Below are 22541 nucleotides of genomic sequence, written 5' to 3'. Positions count from 1 at the left end.
CCATCATACGGAGTTTGTTTCTCTGAGTTGTTCAACATTAATCACAAAACCCATTAGTGAGAATTATTCTGTAGGTTAAAATCTTTAAATTTGCAATGTTAATGTAATATTTTTATTAAGCAGAACCTAAGTGGAAATGCATTTAAAGAACACAGAAAGTATATTTACACTAAATCATTAATCGGACCACCTATGGTTAGAACTCAACAACTGTTAAAGCCCCGTATCCTCGGACACAAGCACACACAATCATGCACACTCATTGAAGAAAAGATAGAATGAAGACAAAAGTGTTATGTTTTGATGTCGTTCACATTCCAAATTAAGCAATGCATTTCTAATAGCTTTAAGCATATAGATAGTTAATATTTATATTTTCATGATAATTTTATGTGAAATGAGTGTTTCATGTTACACTATAAGTCGTTGGAATTAGTCAGTGCTGTCATTGTTAAAAGAAGTTGTACTTCTTTGAGCATATCTGGCTGGATACTATTATTATCTGTAAATATCATAACAGAATTAAACATCATCAAGTTCACTCCATTCTTCCACAGAGGAGTCATCAGTGTCCAGACGAATGACAACTGGATTAACTGTTTGCTCATTCAAGCCATCTTTGAGCCAGTACTCTTTCTCCACCTTCTTGACATGTTCAACCCATGCATGACGGCATGCAATGTTAATGTCACATATAGCAGTGTTGACAATGTGCTTGACATCATTCAACTTGCATGATTGATTTTTCCTGGCCACTGTACTTTTAAGGTTTCCCCAGATAAGTTCGATTGGGTTGAGATCACAGTGGTACGGTGGTAATCTCAAGACCTTATGCCCGTGTTGGCGTAGCATGTTGTCAATGTTGTATGTGGGAGGAGGTTTGTTAGGTTTAATCAAAGAGGACAACTGTGGTTTAGTGACCTTAATTGAAAATTGTATATTGTTATTTGTTAGCCATTGCTGCATATCTGACTTCTTTGTATTGGAAGTTGGGCACCTATTGTTTGGATCTCGAACACTGTGATAGGGAGCATTGTCCATGACAACAAGTCTATTGTAAGGCAGAGTTGGCAACAATTGTTCCTCAACATACTGTGTGAAAACCGTTGAGTTCATTTCTGTATGATAGTCCCTACCATCTGTGCTCTTTGACCGAAATACCTGTCTTAGAAGGAGGGCGGCATGGAGTGCTTGGGCAAATGGACAAGAGAGGCCTTGGGAGAAAAGTTTACATAGTTCCACTCAGTGTTGAGGCAAGAGAGAGAGAAGTGAATACCATGAGATAGGATAAGTATATAGATATACAATTTATAGTTAAATTTTTCACTATCGTAATGTACATTGTATTGGGAGAAACTTCAGTCGTGACATCCCAATCTAGTAACAAGCTTATAACAGCTAAAAAAACACACAACATTTGTCCATAAGCGTTATAAATTGTCATTCATATATTTTTGCAAAAATATTTTATTTGTCGGACAACAGTATTATCTTATTTTCATGAAAAGTGAATATCCATTAACGATTTTGTTTTCAATGATTGTTTAACAATATCGAGATCAACAGAATCCCAAGAGGTGAAGGTCACTGTCCTGGAAGGCGCCATCATGAGGAATCCATTGTCAGAGAATCTGCCGGAGATGCCAACTGCATCCAGCCAAACAAATGGAGCGATGCGATTAGACGCCACAGTGACTTCAAACTCGGTGTTCGACATCTTTGTGACGCCTGTTACCTGGAACATAATTGAAGGGAAACATACATTCCAGAGGTAAATTGAAGGGAGTTTTTACGTGAGAGATAACCAAGTTCAGAAAAATTGTATTTTCATTTGTGAAGATATGATTTCATATGCACCAGTTTACATCCTCTGGACGGCATTGTTGACGTCATTCCAATCTTATTGTAACCTTAAGCAGGCATGACATCATACTAGAAATGACGTCATAGCTGCAGATTGTTGATGTCATTCGACAAATTTTCAAAGATGGCGGTCGTGACTAGTGCGTTTATTACCAATATAAGGGACCAAAGGATAAGGACATAATTGGTAATAAAGTAACTATTACGCTCGTATGTGAACAATTCTTAGTGTTTGAGATTATTTCACCAGCACGTTGTCCACAAGTCACTTGTCTGTGAGACTGGTTGCCCTGGTCCAGGCTTTTATCATACAATGGATAGTGTTCTCGGCAGGATAAAGCCAACGGATATTTTCGGTATCCGTTTGGGTCATATACGGATATCGATGCAAATTAGAGAGGTCATATGCAAATTTCAGGGACTACTTTCAGTGTAAACAAACATGGCGTCAAGCGTCGGCGGTCGTGTCCGGATTGACGGTCGTGATTACGGTACTGTCAATGCTTTGATCCCAGAAAATTCATGCCTGTTCATGATAGATGGAATAGATTATAAAGCGAAGATAGAAATGCATAGGCTTACGAAGATACCAACATCAGTTCCCCGGCCGACTGTCAGTGTTAGCAAGAGAAATGTCACGCGAACATTAAAGCGTATTTTGTTGTTCGAAAGGTAAATTGAAGGTTTCTGAAGTTCCACGCGAGTTTGTTGTTATTTTTCAAACGTAAGCTAAGATTTGTTGACAACAATACGTGCTTTAGCATAAAGCCTACTGGGAACTAGATGACCTACCGCAGTCAACTGCGTGATCAGGAGAAAATTTATGTCACCGGGCTTGTGACGTAACGTATTTCTCCGCACATATTTGTGACGTCATATACATTCCACGAAGTTTAGTTTCATGATTTGTAGCGTTTCAAATCGCATTTTTTAAAATTATAAAGCAAAAATGACATTGTATGATAAATAGGTTATCACACTCGTGTGTTTTTGGATGGTTAATATCCTGCATTAGGAATAAACACTATGTATTTAGATCGCCAAGGCTCGCTAAATACAATGATTATTCCTAATGCAGGATATTAACCATCCCAAAACACACTCGCGTGATAACCTATATATGTCCGTTCTATATAGCTAGTTACCAAGCTGGAGTTTAACATGGCTATCCCACTCAGACTCACTTAATCAGGCAGTAAATCCTAAAGACAAGACTAAGATCTTCACACAAATAGTTTGAGAAGCACAACCTACCATAACTTGAGCCTTGGCGAGTCCAGTGACGCTGTTGTAGTAGGTGAGAGGGAGGTATGCGTTGATGCCGCTGGCTGGGTCATTCAGGTACATGTAGACAAAACAGCTGGACCTGTCCGGACAGCCGGACCCACTAACCATTGAGTCAATATCTTGATTGAAAATTGACTCAGACGATTTTGTCAGCTGCAAACCAAAACGAGGTGTTCAATAAATTTTTTTCAGTAAATTGAGGTAACTTTTAGAAGACGGATTCAATTTCTACTTTCTATGGTAAAGAATAAACGATGTTATATGAACTTCAGACACATTCACTCTGGCACGCATGCTCACATAATGTTGTATCATCGTGGACGATCTCTTACACATACTTACAATCTGATATGCTAAAATGGGGCGGTGGGTTAGCCTAGTGGTTAAAGCGTTCGCTCGTCACGCCGAAAACCCGGGTTCGATTTCCCCACATTGGTACATGTACAATGTGTGAAGCTCATTCTGGTGTCTCCCTCCGTGATATTGCTGGAATATTGCTAAAGGCGGCGTAAAACATACTCACTGACTGACTGACTGATTGACTCACTCACTTACTGAAATTATAATAATCGGGTGAGTCATTTAGAAAAGAGATTCAACTTCAGGTGTGTCTAGTAAAGAATCAACAACATCTTCACCTTGTACGTAACGTTCCACGTCTTGAGAGGCGTGAAGTTGTCCCATCGATACATCTGGATGTAGAGAACTCCAGCGGTTGCCTCAGCTGTCTTTGTCAACAGATTCACGGCTTCTTCACGGGGAAAGTTGGACTTGAGTAGCGTGATAAAACTGGTGGTAGGTGCGAAGACACTGACGCCTGTCTTGGGGTCCTTGACCTCAGTCAGGGGGATTTCGTCCACCACCATGTAGATGTTGAGGGAGTTGTCGTCCATGAAGGGGGAGATGAGGATGGGGGCGAAGAACCTCCGAGCGTAGTAGTGCAGCATCTTCCATTTGCCCCTGTAGTCTGAGTTCGGACAATAAAACATGTTTTGTTACAAAATAATACGATTTTCTTTTCTCTTGCCCAGCACACACATGGAATTTGTGGAAAATGTATTAGTTTGGTTTGGCTTGCTTTGGTTGTTGTATAACGCTGCACTCAGCAATATTCCAGCTATATGGCGGCAGTCTGTAAATACTCGATTCTGGACCAGACAATCCAGAGATCAACAGCATGAGCATCAATCTACGCAACTGGGATACGATGACATGACTGCTCCTTAAGATCTCAGATGCTGCTCCTTTTAACCTCAGATCCTACTCATTTTCACTGTCAACCAAGTCAGCGAGCCCGACCATCCGATCCCGTTAGTCGCCTCTTACGACAAGAATGGATTGCTAACTTGGATCTTCATAGGTGGGAAAATAGTAAATGTTTATGGATAATATAGCTATCACTAAAGGGACCAGCAGCTTCAACTGACCAATTATTTAGCTAAGACGAAAAATGGTGTCTAATATAGCTTTCTAATATTTCACGTTCAGTAGTATCGTTGAAAACTACGTGTATGGCCTAAAGAGTTTAATCTTAGTATCTAATGTCAAAAGCGGTCGTACGAAGTCTCACTTGCCCTTCTTTAAATCAGCCTAAGTTGTCGTATGTTGATTTTGAACCCTGTTCAATTCCATTTTGAAAATAATACTTTTCAAAGAAATACATACAAAGAACGACTGTAGTAAAACATGGCCACGATTGCTCAAAGACAACAGACATTTAACTGACCTATACTCGCCCATGTTGGAGCCTGCCAGATGTCATTGAGCTGCCAGTAGAGGGCGCCCATAGTCTGTCCCCGCCCATCTGACGTCAGGTTATTCTGCCAACGTCGGTAGTGCTCACTCTCTGCCTGCATTGATACTGCCTGGCTGATCTGGGAGAGCAATCAATATTTCATGGAGTGAGTGAGTATAGTTTTAGTAATATCCACAATATCACGGTGGGGGACACTAGAAATCGGCTCCACACATTGTACCCATGTACCACTAGGCGATCCCACCGCCCCGAGTTTATGAACAGTCAAGGAGTTTACTTCATTTCAAAATAGCTATATGAATAGCTAACGGGTTTCTCAATGCTGATGTTATTGGAAAATTGAGAAATGTGGCGCGAAAACCTGTTCATGACATCAACCTCTGGTTTGTCTCATCCAGACTTTATTATATCTAATCCAAAACTGTCTCCCAAAGTAGATATTGCTTTCGTTAGATATAGAGAATACTACACGAGGTCTCATTACATACGAATTATACGAAACGAGTGTGCTGTAAGATCAAGCGATATCTACATTGTAGATATAGCAACAAGTGAATTGTCATACTGCTATTACGTCAGTTAATGGCCTCACAATGATTTGACATCACTAAGAACATAGCTGACAATGCTATGACGTTACGAAGTTGATGTCACCACAATGCTATCATGTCATAAAGCTGATGACGTCACAATGCTATGACCTCTCTGAGATCACTGCTCAAGACGCCGATTGGCAGGTTTTGTGTTCAGATAAATTCATGCTTTTACTGATTACTGATGAAGAATGATTTTGGGTGATAAATAAAATCTCACCCTCGTGTCTTCTGATATCAAATATATCAACACTTGTTGATTAAAGTAAAACTATCCTCGACAAGCCTCGGATATTTATAACTTTAATCAACTCGTGTTGATATATTTGATATCAGAAGACACTTGGGTCGTATTGTATAAGTCAAAATAGGGAATTGCATCGGATATTATTTTTGTCACTGATGCATCAAATTTGGAAAGTTCCTCCACATGTCTACCATAAAACTTCTTGAAAGCTTAATAGTGAGGCATGGAATGTTGTAACCTTGAATGTTGTAACATCTCAGCAAGAGTGGTATGAATTCAGAAGAAAATAATAGAATTTTAACAGAATTAACTCCTGACAAACTGCAAATTGAGGATAAACCGAATTGCAATGTTTTAGTATACGTTGAACTTTCTGTTTTCAATCATTGCATAACTAATAACAAAGACAATGTGCAGCCTCTCCACGCCATCAGACTTTATTATATATAATCCAAAACTGTCATTCCCAAAGTAGATATTGCTTTCGTTAGATATAGAGGGAATACTACACGAGGTCTATTACATACACAGATTATACGAAACGAGTGTGCTTCAGATAACATAGGAAGGTCACGAGTTTCGTATTATTCATATGTAATGAGACCGAGAGTGGTATTTTATTTATTACCACGTCTTACATGCATTAAATTGACTAAAATAGCGTATTTTTTGTTATTTTTGGTTTCAAACCGAAACCGGTTTCATAAAGAGGTTGCGGAAGAGTTTTGTAATGTAGTACCAATATTTGCATGACGTCGCACTGTAATGACGTCACTGCCTTTGGTAACCGACGTCACGATGCATGTCAGTTGTCATCGCCTCGTACAAGCCTCCTACAGTAAACTACTCCGTAGGACCACCGTTTCTTGGTTTGCAGTTGCTTCATTAAGCTAACATCACTGGTGAAAACATTGCGTTTATGTTTTTCGACGGATATAATGTCTCAGTTCGACTCACAATTAAACAGCGACACGGCAACGTTCGCAATGTTTACATTCCCACAATGCATTTAAGTTGTAGAATGAATGAATTCACGTGTTTGTTATGAATGAAAAAATAGTTACGTCAGAATGTGACCTAATTGAGAGGTCATCGGTTACCCAATCAAATCGTTAGAATCTCAGGTCAAGTCGTTACGACACAGGTCAACGCGATACGACACTCGTGTGACGTACGTGATTATAATGCAACTACCCATACGTTGACCACGTGGGTAATAACAAGCGATATCTACATTGTAGATACCGCAACAATTGAATTGTTATAATGCTATTACATCATCTTTTAATGACCTCACAATACTTTGACATCACTAAAAACCAACAGAGTTGAAAATGCTATGCCGTCACAAAGTTGATGACACCACAATGCTATGGTGTCATAAAGCTGATGACGTCACAATGCTATGTCCTCACTGAGATCCCTGCTCAAGAAGCCTAATAGATGTTTTGTGTTCAGATAAATATATTCTTTTACTGATAACTGATGAAGAATGATTTTGGATGATAAATAAAGTCTCACCCTCGTGTTTTCTGATATGTATATCAACACTCGTTGATAAAAGTAAAAATATCCTCGGAAAAGACTCGGATATTTATAACTTTAATCAAATCGTGTTGATATATTTGATATTCTACCATGACTTCAGTAAACACTGGATTGTGATTGGTTAATTAAAGTCATTCAGAGGTATATAATCACGTTATACAGGTCTATGTTTTCCGTGCGCAATCATACATGGTTTACGGTAATGCACTATTTTTGACTGCCCACTAACATGGCGGACACCGAACAACCTACCGATGCATCGATAAATTACGGCGATTTTACTGTCGGAAATTACTCATATGTCTTTAAAGATGGATTTAGCGATGACGGGCACGACTCACTACTTGCGTAAATCACAGCAATAGGTGTTTATACCGAAAGTAATCGAAAACAGGAAAAGGTATTGGTCGAACAAGATCAAAACATCGTCTGAGCCGAGATAAAAATTCACAATCAAATGTATTTACGTTGAACATGCAATTTGTTTCTATATTCAGCAGCTGTTAGATCATGGCAATAGCCTGCTACACGAATTTCCGTGACTAAATTTATTATCAGCTTTCGTCAACGATATCGCCACTGATCTTGATCCGGTAACGGAGGATGCATTAACATCGAACGCCGAAGAAATTTTAGATTCTAATGCCTTCCGTCCACATAAATAAACGGTTGGGTTAATCAATTCAAACAAAATGATATTTTGAAATTTGTACTGTTTCAAATTTAGCGGTAGTAAAAAACACAATTAGATCTACAGAATCTGCAAACCGTTCTGTAGCCCAACATATTTTTTTTCTAAATGTATAATATCGTTGAAAAAGTTATTTAGCTTAGTCATGAGTCCTCTTATCCATTACACTGCTTGATCTAAAGTAGTCTATTAAAAGTATAATTAATTACCTTACCGTGTTTATGCCAGAGGTACACCTTCGTGTCCTGATCCATCCTTTCGGAAATATCACCCACAAATCTGGCTCTTTGTCCAACAGACTCGCGAACCGGGTGAGATTCTCTATATATGAGAAGCCACTATAAAGCTGGAATATAGCGGAGTGTGGAAAGTAAACAAACAACAATTAATCACCTCAATCACTGCACTCACCTGTGTCAGGTAGATTATGTCACTAAATTTCTGTCTGGTATCAGGATTGATGGGTTCGTTGAAATGGAGGATTATTTCCTCAATCATCTCAATATTACCTGTAATCAAAGGGAAGGTTTGGTAACAGCCAGATAATCCTTGAGCCATTGAGTATACCCACACAATCATTGTATTTACATTGAACATGTATTTGTTTCTATATTCAGTCTGCTGTTATCTCCTTGTAGCCAGTCTATTACGACCAAAGACTAAATGTTGACATTGTACAATGTAATAAACCTTTGTTTGAATTTTGTAAAAACTGTAATTGTACATTTGTTTCCTTTAAATCATGCATATGAAAACCGTTCTGGATTAATGAAACTCAACAAAATATCACACTGAATCAGTTTGTTGACTGTTTTGGTTTTTATGATCGCATTGCATGAGTCAACTGATATATGGATTGATGACATCTCATGCGTATATTTAGGAGGAAGAATTTGGGAACGTATTGTATAAGTCAAAATAGGGAATTGCATCGGATATTATTTTTGTCACTGATGCATCAAATTTGGAAAGTTCCTCCACATGTCTACCATAAAACTTCTTGAAAGCTTAATAGTGAGGCATGGAATGTTGTAACCTTGAATGTTGTAACATCTCAGCAAGAGTGGTATGAATTCAGAAGAAAATAATAGAATTTTAACAGAATTAACTCCTGACAAACTGCAAATTGAGGATAAACCGAATTGCAATGTTTTAGTATACGTTGAACTTTCTGTTTTCAATCATTGCATAACTAATAACAAAGACAATGTGCAGCCTCTCCACGCCTTTGTCAGGCAGTCAGTGACATATCTTGGGCTTCCGCAACTGATGCCATGCAAATTTGGACTACCCTAATAATTTTCCCAATTATACCGAAAATAAAATATTTTATCCTGTAATGATAACTGACCAAAAGGATGGTGGTTCCTGTGGTAGGACATTGGTCCCCAGTAGTCAAAGTCCCCCGCGTCAAACACGTCTTCCAGGGTCTCGATGTCACACCAGGCCTGAATCCCGTACTCAGAGGCGAATCGGGGGATCCGGTATTCAGAATCCTTCCATAGGTCTTTATTGTCATAGAAGTGAACTGTTCAAAGAAAATAATGCAATGTTACATATACATAGGCTCTAATGACATTGTTGTATCAGCTTGGTTACCAGAGGAGTTAATAGGGAAGGAGAGCCATCATTTCAGTATATAGGTAAAAGCACGGGTTTTACACGTCATATTCAGACAAAGGCCCTTCCACAAAGCGATGTTAACACTAACACGGTCCTCACTCCGATACGTAAACAGTACAAACACCAAGGTAAAAATGGTATGTTACTCTTTAAAAAGGTAGGTAACTCTGTGAAAGCATTTTCAAATTTTGCTGTAATTTGAGACTTGTGACCAAACATAACTTGCAATACATATGCAGAAATACACTGACTAATTTCCTTACGAATTACTTTATTTTTAAATCAAAAGAAACAGCACATCCGCGGAGCTGCATCTGGAACACGGAAGTCTCAAAAGAAAACATACTTGACAATTTGTGTCGATAATGACTTACAACTGACAAGAATATGGAAGCCAAAGAAGATATATTGCACATGTTAGTGAGATAATGACTTACTGTCGCCATAGAGCTCGGAGACAGGGTCATTGGCAACCCAACCCTCCTTCTCTGTATCCTTGCCGTTACTGGGGCTCGAGGACAGATACACCCGCGTTGTGTCTTCCTTGTTAACGATAGTCTTGAGTGTTGTCGCATACAGCTTGACATAGTCGTCGTAGTAACGCTTGTAGTTTGCGTGGATGCCATACCTGAAAGCCACATGGCTTCAAATGTCTGCAGTGGACAGTTATATCACTGCTTTATTGTTTTGTGTGTTGTTTAACCCAATACCCAGAAATAGTCCAGCTACACGAGAGAAGTTTGATGCTCATGCTGTTGATCACTGGATTGTCGGATCCAGACTCGATTATTTACAGACCGCCGCCATATACCTGGCTTCGTAAAACTAAACTCTCTCACTCTATCTGTGAAGTTCATACCCACCAGTCCAGTTTCAGGCCCAGCTCATTCTCGTTGTTTCCTGCCCACAGTACTATGGAAGCATGGTGCCGAAGTCGTCGAACCTGTGGATAGACGTCATCAACAGGTTATTCTACAAATCTCTGTATCAGTGCATTATACACAACAGTTTTGTTTCAGAGAAGCTTAAAATCAGGATTACCCATCTACTATAACAACCATCAACTTCAATACCCATCCACGACATATACAGCGGAGCCAGAAACTGTGGGAAGGATGAACAACCTGTCTTTTAGTGAAAGCGACGTTTCGGTGTATGTCCTGACACCGTTATCAAGCGGTGTGTGATATTAATTATGTAAGTGTATGGTATGTTAGGGGGTGAATTGTTATTCGAGTGTGTAATATGTTATCCTATTGTGTGATGTATGCATTACTAGAATCGGATATATTTAATTGGTGCTATATCTAATTCTAATGTGTGGCATATGTAATAGGGTGTGTCATACCTGATGTGTGATCTCCTGGGACACGGTACCAAGGAAGTCTGGAGTAGTTGGGTAGAGAGCCACACTGAACATCAGGTCCTGCCAGATCATGATACCAAACTCGTCCGCCAAATCATAAAACACATCTGACTCATAAACCTGCCAAAAATAAATAACAAACAAACTGTTAAAAACTGTAAAACATGATCTTGGCCCCAATGGTCACAACTGGCAAACAAGTGCATCATGGCGCCTAAACTATTACCAATATACATATTGGTCCCAATGGTCACAACTGGCAAACAAGTGCATCATGGCGCCTAAACTATTACCAATATACATATTGGTCCCAATGGTCACAACTGGCAAACAAGTGCATCATGGCGCCTAAACTATTACCAATATACATATTGGTCCCAATGGTCACAACTGGCAAACGAGTGCATCATGGCGCCCAAACTATTACCAATATACATATTGGTCCCAATGGTCACACCTGGCAAACAAGTGCATCATGGCGCCCAAACTATTACCAAGATACATATTTCCCCATCTTCATATTCGCGCGCGCGTGCGTGCGTGAGACAGAGAGAGAGACAGTGTTTTTCACGGCAATAATCCAACACAGCCTACTAAAGTAGTTTCTTCGACATTACCTAAACCGTTTTATGTTTAGGAAAACTAAATTGAGAACTAATTGCTTGGTTTCTGAATCAAATACCATTTGCAATAATAATTATTATTATTATTTACTCGCCCCTCCTCCCCAAACTCTCATTGAGTTGATGTGAACATCAGCAGCTGATTGGAGCAAACGGCGTAGTCTTTCTCTGGTAATAGTTTCCTGAAAACTATCCGCAGGTATCCAGTTAGATCCTTTGAAGAAAACTGGCACATCGTTTATCTTGAAGTAGAAGGTTAAGCCTGTAAAAATGTAGAAATAAAGATAAATTTAGATTTTCTCAAACCGGTCAAATGAGACAATACAATGGTACCATAAATGAGATTTAGTGACTCATAAGGCAATGGTCTGTGTGTAATAACATAAACAAGTCTGTGAGTCCTATATTACTGAAGCATTTAAAACAATATTCCTATTGTACACACACCAGTGCTTGATAGAAAGTACCATCCACGATATTTCTTTAGATAACCCCAGATGTCTTAATTTATGGAGATATATCTATTCTAGAATTCTAAACTAAATGGCCTTTGCAGCCAAATTGGGTGAACACTTGGCTCTCTCACTTCAAAGGCATTATATTATTGTACTATACATGGACTCCAACGCAAGAATGTAAGTTTTGCAGTCCAGGTTGTTTTGGTCATACATTAATAGCAGCGACAAAACCCGTTTCACATCCATAAGAAATATCTGTTAAAAACAGAGTCGAGTGTACTTCATTCATCACGCACCATTGTTGTGGCCAACATGATGCCCACTGCCTTTTGCCAACGTATCCCCGTTGTTTCCAACAAACTCCCCCACTCACCTTGGTTGTTGCCAACATGATCCCCACCTACCTTGGTTGTTGCCAACATGATCCCCACCCACTTTGGTTGTTGCCAACATGATCCCCACCCACCTTGATTGTTGCCAACATGACCCCCACCCACCTTGGTTGTTGCCAACACATTCCCCACCCACCTTGGTTGTTGTCAACATGATCCCCACCCACCTTGTTTGCGGCCAACATGATCCCCACCTACCTTGGTTGTTGCCAACATGATCCCCACCCACTTTGGTTGTTGCCAACATGATCCCCACCCACCTTGATTGTTGCCAACATGATCCCCACCCACCTTGGTTGTTGCCAACACATTCCCCACCCACCTTGGTTGTTGTCAACATGATTCCCACCCACCTTGGTTGTTGCAAAACATGAACCCCACCCACCTTGGTTGTTGCAAAACATGAACCCCACCCACCTTGTTTGCGGCCAACATGATCCCCACCCACCTTGGTTGTTGCCAACATGATCCCCACCCACCTTGGTTGTTGCCAACATGATCCCCACCCACCTTGGTTGTTGCCAACATGATTCCCACCAACCTTGGTTGTTGCCAACATGATCCCCACCCACCTTGGTTGTTACCAACAGGATCTTGCACCAGCTCTACAGTACGGAATCCAACACGACGTTGTTCATTGGACACCTCGTTCTTGCTTGTGAAGGTGACGTTCACGTTGTACCGAGTCTGGTTCCCGTAACCATTTGGCCACCACATCCCAATGTTCTCAGTCTAAAAATGGGAGAAGATCAGTCAGTCAGTAATTTCCTAAGAGTTTCAAAATAGAGATCAAAACCTAAGATTATTTGGTACATAATCATTTTCAGTCCCACAGTTACATCTGTTCCATTGTCTTCCCCCTTCCCTCCTGCTCACCATACGGTAACAGACACTAATCATCAACTCTGATGCTTACACTAGGGATTCTCATTGTAAAGACTGATGAACTATTGGCTGGGGTGAGTTTCAGTGGTAGTGTCGTCATCAACGATGTCCCTACGATGTTGGTGGTGAGGACGCCCGACACAGGGCCCCCGCTGACGTCGAAGTACACGTCCACATCCAGCAGCCATTCACCTCCCGAATCTAGGATTGTACAGATAAGATACGATCAGGCTAAACATGAACATTTAAGTAGCACAATTATTTTGACCTAACAACTCATCATTTACAGGCAGCAGGGACATGGCCATTCTCTTCCCACAGAGGTTACTTGTCATATCTTCCTACGAACCTCTGTTTTCATACGGCCATATTTCCGGGTTCTCGTAAAATCCCCTAGCGGCAAAAAGATCGCAACACGAGTTATCTCCCCTTCTTTCTATCCAATCAGAACACGTGTTACATCGACTTAGATTCAACTTGACTAACACAAGCAAATGTGGGGCCACAAATATCCACCATCTGCCGGGGACTTGTGTTGATGTTACACACAAGACGTTTAATGGCTAGCTTGTCCGTTGTCAACGAGGGCGATGGAAACGCCACTGATCCCCATAACATGACTGTGTTCTGTCTAGAAGAAACGTTTGCGCATCGCGCAGGGGAAGAAGTTTGGTTTTCTCGAAGCATGCGGAAATTACCGCCTTGCGAATGATCACTTTTGAAACAACGTCGCTGATTGCACAACTAAATCTGATTGCCTCCAATCACGAGTCTTGAACGCTCACACCATGAAAGGGCCGTATTAGAACAGAGGTTACGTAGGAAGATATGACAGGAGTAACCTCTGTAGGAAGAGAATGGGACATGGCTGGAATATTGCTGGAATATTGCTGACTGCTGACTGTGGCTTACAACAACATTCATTCCCTCATGCAAATAGTCTTAGATTAAGTAAGGCTGCGCAATATAACCGGTTTACCGGTATTTACCGGTTTTAACATGAAATCGATACGTATTGCGATACGCTGATTGAAAACCGGTATTTCGACATGCATTCGGGAAACTTCGTAACATTCGGAAGTCTTCGGATATTTCCATTTACCCACCGGAAGCCAAGTTAAATTTGGTTTGAAGTTGTGTTCTTAAGTTTTGTTCCCAATGTTCTGGATCTGAATGTTTTAAATATTTACTCATTAATGACCTGTGATCTCTGATATGTCCTGACCAGGTCAAGGTGCTGTCTAAAATCTCAGGGCTATTTTGGAGAGTTGAAAAACTAGTTCAAACTAGTAACCACTGTGTTGATTGTTCTTATCCTTGTTTCATTTGTGCCAAATATTATTTATTTTGTCATGATTAAAAGTTTTTATTAAAGCTTAGTCAAGCATAGTGATTTGCTGTGTTTTTGCTATATAAATCAAGCATTAACTCGATTATAAGTAGTTTTTTGACAAAAATAATTCTTGCAATATATTGCAATACATATCGCAATATATGCTTTCGTATTGCAATATATCGCAATATGAAAATTCTCTGCAATACCCACCCCTAAGATTCAGTGGTGGTCCTTTGAACCAGATCGACGATTTTTACTACAGGTGAGGTGAGGTGAAATTGGGTTTAACGTCGTGCTTGAGAATATTTCGCTCATATGACGACGTTACTACAGTTATGGTCATAAAAGTTAAGTGAATTTTGTACAATTAAACATAGAATCCTTGTGGTCTAACAGTATAAAACAAATTGTTGTTTCTAATAGTATGGCATAATAGCAGCCAATGTATTTACGAACGTTAGCGATATCTATGTTCAATATAACCATGTTCTAATAAAGGTAATACGTAGTCATTGTCATTATCCTGATCGGTTCCAGGTTCACATTCACTGATGCACTAGTTTGAGATACAATAGCAATAGTTTCCGAGGCTCAGCTCAAGAATCAGCAACTGAACCACTGTCCTTGGGAACCTGGCAGACAATCATCAAGAACCTCAACATAAAAGGTAGAGCTGCTTACAGTTACTTGACAACCCTGCATAAATCATTGTTCCTGTCCTTGAAAAATAGGATCATGTAGTTCACGTAAAAACATTGCATCAATGATATGTCAAATATTTAGTCATGTCCACCACATGTATTCCACAAAACCTTATGTAAATGTTTACTGAGGTCTCGAATGTCGTAACCGTGAATAAACAATTTAACAGCAAAATAACTTATAACGCCCTTTGAAATCTTCGGAGAAAGAGAATGTTCCTCAACATTTGTAAAAATTGGACACGAAAGGCTGGCTGGAAGACTGCTGCAATATTAAAACAACATGGCGATCTAGCAATGTAGGAGCATTGGCATCATGAGAAAACAAGGTGGCTACTGATTTGTTGGCTGCTGGTGGACAAGATCACACACTCCAATCTCTAAACTAATTTCAGTTTAACATATTGTTTTGCAATACCTTTTCTGGTGGCCATGGAGAGTTCACGGATAACTGCAGTATTAAATGCCTCAATGTAGATGTCTTTCCTAAATGAGAGAAGAAAAGTTCAATCATTCATGCTAAAGGTATGTACTTCCACTGTCGCATTCATGAGATAAGATTGTATTTGTCTCTCGGTTCAGGATAATTGTAATCCAGCCGTTCCTAAAGCTTCCATTACTCCCCTGTGATGAGAAGGAGTGTCCCCAGTTCCTGAAGCTTACCATATTCCTTGTGCAGTGAAGGACACTTCTCCCCTTAAAGCTTATCATATTCCTTCTGTTGGGAAGGAAAGTCCCAATTGCTAAAGCTTACCATATTCCTTGTGTTGGGAAGGAAGGTCCCCTATTCCTAAAGCTTACCACATTCCTTGTGATGGGAAGGACAGTTCCCCCAGTTCCTGAAGCTTACCATATTCCTTGGGTTGGGAAGGACAGTCGCCTATTCCTAAAGCTTACCATATTCCTTGTGTTGGGAAGGACACTTCTCCCCTTATAGCTTATCATATCCCTTGTGTTGGGAAGGAAGGTCCCCTATTACTAAAGCTTACCATATTCCTTGTGTTGGGAAGGACAGTCCCCTATTACTACAGCTTACCATATCCCTTGTGTTTGAAGGACAGTCCCCTATTACTAAAGCGTACCATATTCCTTGTGTTGGGGAGGCAAGTCCCAATTGCAAAAAGCTTACCATATTCCTTGTGTTGGGAAGGACAGTCCCCTATTACTAAAGCTTACCATATTCCTTGTGTTGGGGAGGAAAGTCCCCTAATCCTAAAGCTTACCATATTCCTTGTGCTGGGAAGGACAGTTCCCCCAGTTCCTGAAGCTTACCATATTCCTTGTGTTGGGAAGGAAGGTCCCCAGTCCCAGCTGAAGGAACACTGCTCCTTCCTGATCATGTTTACATGACACTCTCCGTTCTGTGCCTTGTTTGGACAATCATTGGGGATGTCATAGGCAGAAGCATTGGCCTTCTGAGCAGCAACTTTTACAGCAGACTCAAAGTCGATGCGGATTGTGTTGTCCCCCACCTGGAGAAGAGTTGATTGTTTACTCCTGCATTCTTAGTATTTGCTGAACCAATGACCATTTACATTAAAGTCACAACACAAACAGTTTCAGGTGACTTTTAGCACAAATGATCTTCATTATATTAAAGTGAAATATAAAACATTTAACACCTAAATGTTGGCAATGTTTAAATCTAAGATGGCCGCCCGCCAAAATAGCTGATAAAAAAGTGGATGTCTTTGACCTTTAGGTACAGACTGGTCAGTTAACTAGTTTAAGCAGTCATCTACTGTCTGTTTGATTAGAGAGTGTCACCACGAATTGTTAAATATATCAGTTTAGAAAGGTAGTTAATAAATATTACGAGGTAAGATGTTCATGAATAACCTATACCCAAAACCTTTTCAGCTATTAGAAATTGTCATGCATCACAGAAAAAGTTGTTTAACAAACTATCATCATTATAAACATGATTGTTGACAGTTGGAGCGGAGGGGCGCATGGCAGCAACGGGTATATGGTATATTTAGCAATTTATCGGGACACTTTCTAGTCAAACAGACTGTAAACAGATGTGATAGAACGTGATGAACATTTATTACCTTGGAGGCATTTTTGATGTCGTAGACATACTGGACAAACATGTTCTCGGATGTCCCGACTTTCTGGTCATTGATGTAGACGGTTGAGAAGGTGTCCAGGCCGTCACAGACAAGGCGGAGGGCAGAAGCAGCCAGTTCATCTGAACTCACTGCAAAACATCGGATGCAAAAATGACCTCATGACAACACATGGAATGAAGCAATGACGTTATGATTAGATGTAGGATTGACCTCACATATAATACATGGCAGTAACCCGAGAAGATGCGACCGCCTCCGTGGTGTAGTGGTTAGAGCGTCCGCCTGGAGAGCGGAAGGTCGCGGGTTCGATCCCCGACCGCGTCATACCAAATATGGTACTTGTTGGTCCCTGCCTGGCGCTCGGCATTAATGGGTACATCAAGGACTGGTCGGCTCGGAGTCAGTATGTGTCTGAGTGGGGTATTCATGCTTCACTGCGGCATAGTATCTCAGTGGGCTAGCACTATAAAACCAGCTTCAGTCTGGGCTAGTACAAGCAGCCGCACATACACATACACACGCATGCACGTCGTCATATGAGCGAAATATTCTCAAGCACGACGTTAAACCTAATTTCACCTCACCTCACCGAGAAGATGCAGGTTAGAGCGAATGAAATTGGTCTTATGAAAATGTAAAGTTAACTTTCTAAACAAGGTCATGTCAAATCGAACTTTGCGAACACTGACAGGCAAGTGAGGTACCTAAGAAGAAGTTGGCATCAGCCAAGCAGAAATCAGCTTCTAGACTTTCATTCTGGAATGTCTAATTGATAGTTGAGACTGTACTTCCGTTTCTAATGTTTATCCTATTGAAGCAAGCAGACAGACAGACATTGATTTTGACAGAACTACTTGTCCAGCCCGTACTGTCGTTAATAATACCCTGTGGTCATCTTGCATGAGGAAGGCAAGATTTATGGATGTCAACCTCTTTATTGTGAATAACACGACGTTTCGGAGTGTCTGCTTGCTCCTTCATCAGGCTCCTTCATCAAGCATACACTCCGAAACGTCGTGTTATTCACAATAAAGAGGTTGACATCCATGACTTTTGCCTTTCTTAAGTATTCCACTTCAAAATGCCCTTCAAAGATTTGAGGTTGCATGATTAGAGAACACAGCCCAGCTGTCATTTTCCCAATCACGTAAGCGACGAAATGTCATGACATTATGTTAACACGGTTGACTTAAGAACTCGGTTTGCACTTACAGTATGAGTATTTTATACTGACTTAATTGTCCTTATAAACAGGTATTTAAGTGGCTCTTGTTTAGCCGTGTTCTGACCGCCTCCGTGGTGTAGTGGTTAGAGCGTCCGCCCGGAGAGCGGAAGGTCGCGGGTTCTATCCCCAACCGCGTCAAAAAAGAAGTTAAAATATGGTACTTGTTGGTCCCTGCCTGGCGCTCGGCATTAATGGGTACATCAAGGACTGGTCGGCTCGGAGTCAGTATAATGTGTCTGAGTGGGCTATTCATGCTTCTCTGCGGCATGGGCTAGCACTATAAAACCAGCTTAAGTCTGGGCTAGTACAAGCAGCCGCACATACACATACACACGCATGCACGTCGTCATATGAGCGAAATATTCTCAAGCACGACGTAAAACCCAATTTCACCTCACCACACCTTAGCTGTGTTCTTACACTGAAAGGTGCGCGTGTAGGTCCAGTCTTCCCGTCCAATCCATCGTAGCTTGACGTCGTTGTCTCGGTAGAGAGGGTCAGGAATCAGCTTGTTGTTGTACAGAGCTGTGTACATGCTGCCTGGAACACTGGCTGGCATCCTCTCACCTGGAACAAGCACAACACAGGTGAGGTACATCAGCTTCTACCTGCCAGGTACTGTAGCTCACCTTAATGTGCCTGGATATTTTCAACACTGATGAAGGGATGTTGCATTATTGGTAGGGTGACAAATAAAGACGGGGTTCTCTGAAGCAAAAGGGTACAATGTACCGGGATGACCTTTACTGTGCAGATTTCACTGTCACACGAGTCAGATTCATGGTATGTAAAATCCTTAACTGAGGCAAGTTGAATACTGTCACTTTAGTTAAATTAATAAACATAGAATGGCGATGAAAAAACTAAGGATTCTAATCATGAACTACATTCTTCATTTTCATCTTTCTGGGAAGTAGCGAACATGAGTTAGTGAGTATGGTTTTACGTCGCTTTTAGCAACATTCCAGCAATATCACGGCGGGGGACACCTGAAATGGTTTACACATTGTACCCATGTCAGGAATCGAAGCCGGGTCTTCGGCGTGACGAGCGACCGCTTTAACCACTGGGCTACCCCACCACCCCTTGAACGATCAGACAAAACAAAGCCTGAAATGTATCACATAATATGGTTTACATCTATTACAATAACACAGCACAGTTAAAACAAGGTCAGCTGGTCAGTTCTGCTAAGAGATATGCAGACTTTCTGTCGCAGTTGAATCTCATCTGTTAAAAATATATTCATCGAATTCATAATTGACGCTATTAGTATGTTCTTGTTTTATGTGAAAGAATAACTTTTTTTTACTTTCTTCCTTAAATGCCCAAAAGGGAAAAATGGATTAAAGAAAAACACTTTTTCTTTCCGAATATCACGACAGAATTGGTTTAAACATATATTTATTCCGTCAATGCAGAAACCTGGATAGGCGAACACGTCTAGTGGCTTATATAAACGCCGCTCCAGTACACGGTTCCAATATAGCTGGATGCATAATTGAAACAGTCCGACAAGAAAAGAATAATACTGAGACAAATTTACACTCAGAAAAATGATTGAACAATAAATATTTGGTTATGGTGTTGGTTGTGCCTAGCAACGAAAAGAGCTGCCGCAGAAAATCAAGTTATATAAATCTTGTCTTGCATTGAATATACATGTATATGGAGAGGTGGTAATCACTGGAAGCGTTTACTTTTAGAAATAAACTGGTGTAATGACTTGAGAATGTCACAATTTGTTGAGTTATCCAATGCGCCGTTACCGTATAAGGTAGTTTTCACATCGTATCCTTGAATATAAAAATACACCGTTGTTCTTAAATTTTGATAGTTCCGACATGTAAAAGGTAGTGAATGACGTCATCGTTATAACGACAGAATTGTTCAGTTTCATTCAGTGTTTGTGCTTTGAATGCGTCTGACAGACTGACAGGTGATGACATGTGGCATGACGTAAACCTACTTGTATGTTAGGTGAGCCAAACAATAACAAGTTTAATACACTGATAAAAATATTTCATAATCCTAAAACGTCTACTCCATATCGATACACACACGCCCTATGGTTCTATAAAACACGACATTATGTAATTCATTATTAAATTTCTGTACATAAACTAAACTCAGGCTCAAGAATGAGGACATGGATATGATATATATATACAACTTCTTTATTCTGTATAGGAGACGTTTCGACAAAACGTCGTCTGTACAGAATAAAGAAGTTGTATATCCATAAAATGTGTCTTCATTCTTCATCTCCTAAACTTCTAGAATGCCAATCATAGAACTAAACTTAGGCTTATCACAATTAGGAAACGAGTCACCTGTCAACACCTGTTGAAAGATTACATTGTTTTTGCATGTTTACTGGTTCTGTGAAGTGAAAAGTTTGGAAAACACAAAACTCACACGTTTGCTTTGAGTATGACAAGTTCATCAATCACCGAGTGGCACTCACCTCTAACATTGTTAAGAAGAGTCCAATTTCCAGAAAGCTGCACAACGTCAGCGTATGAAACAGACACAAGAGCCGCTATCAGCGCACAGCTGAATCCTCCCGCCATGTTGTTGTCATGTGACACACAACCACTACGGACACAGTTTTACAAATCACATGACTTCCATATGGAGACTTCACATGGCCACATACGTTAATGACATAACAAGAATTTATCGAATAATGTGACACTCTAAGATAAGGCAATTAGATGGAAAACACTGTACCAGTGCTTGAGGAATATGCACTCTGTCCTCATAAAGTTTGAATGTGGGCAGAATGTTTTGGAAAATCTTTCTTTCTTTCATAATAATATATTACGAATTTAACGTACACTGTGTTTTGAGTGTTGGTGCTTATCAAACAAATCTCTCCACTCTCCATAAAGAAAATGTAGATGAAAGTCATCGAGGTAAAATCCATGTCTTAACCACAGCACTGTTTATCGTTCCGATAGGACAGAATTATACAAGCAAAAGACGACCAGGAGTAAGTAAAATAACAGTGACAGTAGATTTATAGTGGTAGTAACCATTATTTATTTGCTGCCATATACTCAAATCAATTTAGAAGTTTTACAGTGAAAACATCGCAATAACAATTAAACAAAACAACAAAAACCCATTGATGCGGACCGCCTCCGTGGTGTAGTGGTTAGAACGTCCGCCCGGAGAGCGGAAGGTCGCGGGTTCGATCCCCGACCGCGTCAAACCAAAAGACGTTAAAATATGGTACTTGTTGGTCCCTGCCTGGCGCTCGGCATTAATGGGTACAATAAGGACTGGTCGGCTCGGAGTCAGTATACTGTGTCTGAGTGGGGTATTCATGCTTCACTGCGGCATGGTATTTCAGTGGGCTAGCACTATAAAACCAGCTTAAGTCTGGGCTAGTACACATACACACGCATGCACGTCGTCATATGAGCGAAATATTCTCAAGCACGACGTTAAACCTAATTTCACCTCACCTCAGGTTCCCTTACGTTTTTAAGAGTACATATTGACACACTTACATGAATATATGAGTCACTGAAAACAATTATATGTATGTGCAGAGCTGACATCAGATGTACTGTAAATGCAATGGACGCTTTTAGTTATTGTGTATGTTTATCTAAGCAGAATTAACTTCTTCCCGTTTGTAGGGGTATAAAACTAAAACCAGGAGAGCACGCCGTCAATTTTTCAATTGTCTTTCAGTAACTGTGTTTTTGTAATGATTTTATACGTTATATTTCTTCTTCCAGGTTTATGAATCAGACGATTTTTACGATTTGGCCGACGAGTATGGAATCATGATCTGGCACGATCTCATGTTCAGCGATGACTTCTACCCTGCCACTCCAGACTTCCTTGATACAGTGTCC

At 40.3% G+C, this 22541-nt stretch overlaps 1 protein-coding gene across 1 annotated transcript; it reads right to left on the bottom strand.

Annotated features, from left to right (window-relative positions):
• Positions 1 to 1451: 1451 nt before the first annotated feature.
• Positions 1452 to 21261, bottom strand: LOC124285026 (beta-mannosidase-like). Its single transcript, XM_046721168.1, has 17 exons — positions 21137 to 21261; positions 19090 to 19236; positions 17424 to 17572; positions 16642 to 16841; positions 15788 to 15855; positions 13364 to 13533; positions 13020 to 13179; positions 11693 to 11859; positions 10957 to 11094; positions 10472 to 10551; positions 10046 to 10236; positions 9337 to 9513; positions 8397 to 8494; positions 4877 to 5024; positions 3789 to 4117; positions 3118 to 3303; positions 1452 to 1735 (listed from the first exon to the last, which is right to left on the bottom strand). The coding sequence occupies exons 1-17, from the start codon at positions 21240 to 21242 to the stop codon at positions 1499 to 1501; spliced, it is 2751 nt and encodes a 916-aa protein (XP_046577124.1). The 5' UTR covers positions 21243 to 21261; the 3' UTR covers positions 1452 to 1498.
• Between the last annotated feature and the right edge of the window lie 1280 nt (positions 21262 to 22541).

Source organism: Haliotis rubra, unplaced genomic scaffold, assembly GCF_003918875.1.
Source record: "Haliotis rubra isolate DU_JTF1 unplaced genomic scaffold, ASM391887v1 Scf35, whole genome shotgun sequence".
Lineage (NCBI taxonomy): Eukaryota > Metazoa > Mollusca > Gastropoda > Lepetellida > Haliotidae > Haliotis > Haliotis rubra.
Note: the sequence above shows the minus strand (reverse complement) of the source record. Positions and strands in the feature narration are given on the sequence as shown.